The following is a 2202-nucleotide window of genomic DNA, read 5'->3' on the forward strand; positions in this document are numbered from 1 at the left end:
AAGTTGTACGTCGGCCCCGGGAGTTCAAGTTGCTGGATGTCTAATCTTTTTTTCTCAGATTTCAGTTTTCCACCAGCACCACCGCGCACCGGCTAAACCCTGCCCGTCGCGTCTCCCCCTCTGTCCCACCCCCCCTCCCCCCGGAGACGCGGTCTCCCCACTCCTCCCAGAAACGCACCACAAGCACAACAAGATGGAACACGTATAAGCTCCGCTGCCAAACCGCAACAGCCAACAGGTGAGAAACAGCGCATTTCAAAACGATGAGCTTGCTCATCCCGGTAACCGATCCCGGAGTGGTTCGACTCCAAGCAAATCCGGAGGTGACGGCTGACGGGCGCTGTCTCGATGATCTCAGCCCGATCTCGGCACCCAGGCCCAGTGAGGTAGTGCGTCAGACCTGTCCCGGATCCCGCTGAACAAGCTCCTCTTAATAGCTCGATCGGTCACACCGCCATCGAGCTGATGTCAGGCTGATGTCTCCCAGTGAGACGATGGAGGCGGCAGAGGGGGGACGACACTGCTTCAGCAGCGTGCATGCACCTCGATCCTCGATCCTGTCCACTGTGTTGTGACCCCCCCCCCCCAATGAACTTGAACACACCAGCGAGGGAGGGCGAGACGATCGAGGGGTCCCGGTACCATGCGGAATCGACCCGAGCCCAGTTCTCTCTAAAGAGCGACCTCGGCCCAAGCGTAGAAAAAGAATTTCGCCGCCACGTCGCGACGAGACCTACGAGACGACCGCGGGGTGGCATGAAGGTTGCAGCGAGAATCGGCGAGAGACTGCGAAGAGAGATAGGAAGTGGTAGACGCCCGAGGGTGGGATATGGCTAGCGTATCACACCCCTCTCCTTAAAATCCCTGTGTGGTGGCGGCGTGCCGTCCTCCCCGCGGATTTTTATTTCTTTTTTCTACGAGACCGAGCCTACGAGGCCTGGCGAGTACAGACCAGTCCTGCTATTCACAGCACAAGCCCTCGCCGGGGGCTTTCCAGACGATCCCCCCCTGTGAACAACATGCGAGAGAGAGAGAGAGATTTTTAGCAATACCAAACAACTCTAACATGCGTGTCGCGCACTCATTCATGACCGACCGGTCTCAATGCCCACCCCCCTGCGCGCGGGCCTTCTAGGCCCGCGGGTAGTCCCCCCCCATCCCCAGGGCCTCCAGGGCTCGCACCTCAACCTCTCACAGGCCAGCGCACAGCGCCATCGGAGGTATTTTCTTCTCAATAACTACCGTCGGGTCTCTATTTTAAGATGAGGTAAACAGCAATAGATCCGGCCCTCAAGCGGCCTAATCGATACCCAGCCCTCACGGAATTGGTCCCTCGTTGTACAGCAATCGATCCTTCACAGTGCCCGTCCTGCCAACTTGCCGAGAATCGGTCCCCCAGGTCACCTGTGGCGCGAAGCTGATGTCTCCCGCCCTCTGCGCGCCCAACGCGCAGCGGCGGCAGACCACCCTCCGGTTCGAGGGGCGCCTGGGGCTTAGCGGGCTGCCTCCGCCAGAGTTTGGCTCGCCCACCGGCGGGCTGTCACCCTGCCACGGGTCGCAAGCCCTCTGCCGGCCGGAGCGCAGGCTGCGCGGGCTTCCAGCAATTGGTCCCTTGGCAAGCGCGAATCGGTCCCCCTGGCTCCAGGAACTGATCCGGCACTACACCCGGATCTATTGCTGTTTACCTCATCTTAAAATAGAGACCCGACGGTAGGCTGTGAAAGTGAGGCGTGGTCTGTTCTCGCCAGCTACGAGGCCACCAGCCAGAAGGCGATACTCGCAGCAGCCGGGATGTCGACGTCGCTCGACCTCGGCGGCGGGCTGATGCCGTCCGCGCAGCTCGAGTCGCTGCTCTCGCAGATGGTTCAGGGCGACCCCGAGCAGATCCGGCAGGCCGAGGAGGCCCTCACGCCGGCGCTCAGCACGCCTGCCTTTATGCTCGACCTGCTGACCCGCCTCACCCAGTCTCAAGCCGCCCACGTCCGGCAGCTGGCGGCGGTGCTGCTGCGCCGTCGCATCGGGTCGCACTGGCGCAAGCTCGGCGCCGCCAACACCAACCGGATCAAGGCGACCCTGCTGCAGGTCCTCGCGACCGAGCCTGAGGGTGCGCCTCGCGCTTCCCTCTGCGAGCTGGAACCCGCCCCCGCCGCCCACAGCACCTCTCCTTTCACGGTGCTTGCTTCGCCGCCCACCAGGCGCCGT

General features: G+C 62.3%; 1 protein-coding gene across 1 annotated transcript; it reads left to right on the forward strand.

The window, feature by feature from the left end:
- Positions 1-1420: 1420 nt before the first annotated feature.
- Positions 1421-2104, forward strand: EMIHUDRAFT_253562 (hypothetical protein; the record flags this gene model as incomplete). Its single annotated transcript, XM_005783718.1, has 2 exons — positions 1421-1629; positions 1701-2104. Coding segments are annotated over 2 exons (613 nt in total), but the record flags the coding sequence as incomplete, so codon positions are not given.
- Positions 2105-2202: the final 98 nt, after the last annotated feature.

This window comes from Emiliania huxleyi (assembly GCF_000372725.1).
Source record: "Emiliania huxleyi CCMP1516 chromosome Unknown EMIHUscaffold_1773, whole genome shotgun sequence".
In the NCBI taxonomy this organism is placed as follows: domain Eukaryota; phylum Haptophyta; order Isochrysidales; family Noelaerhabdaceae; genus Emiliania; species Emiliania huxleyi.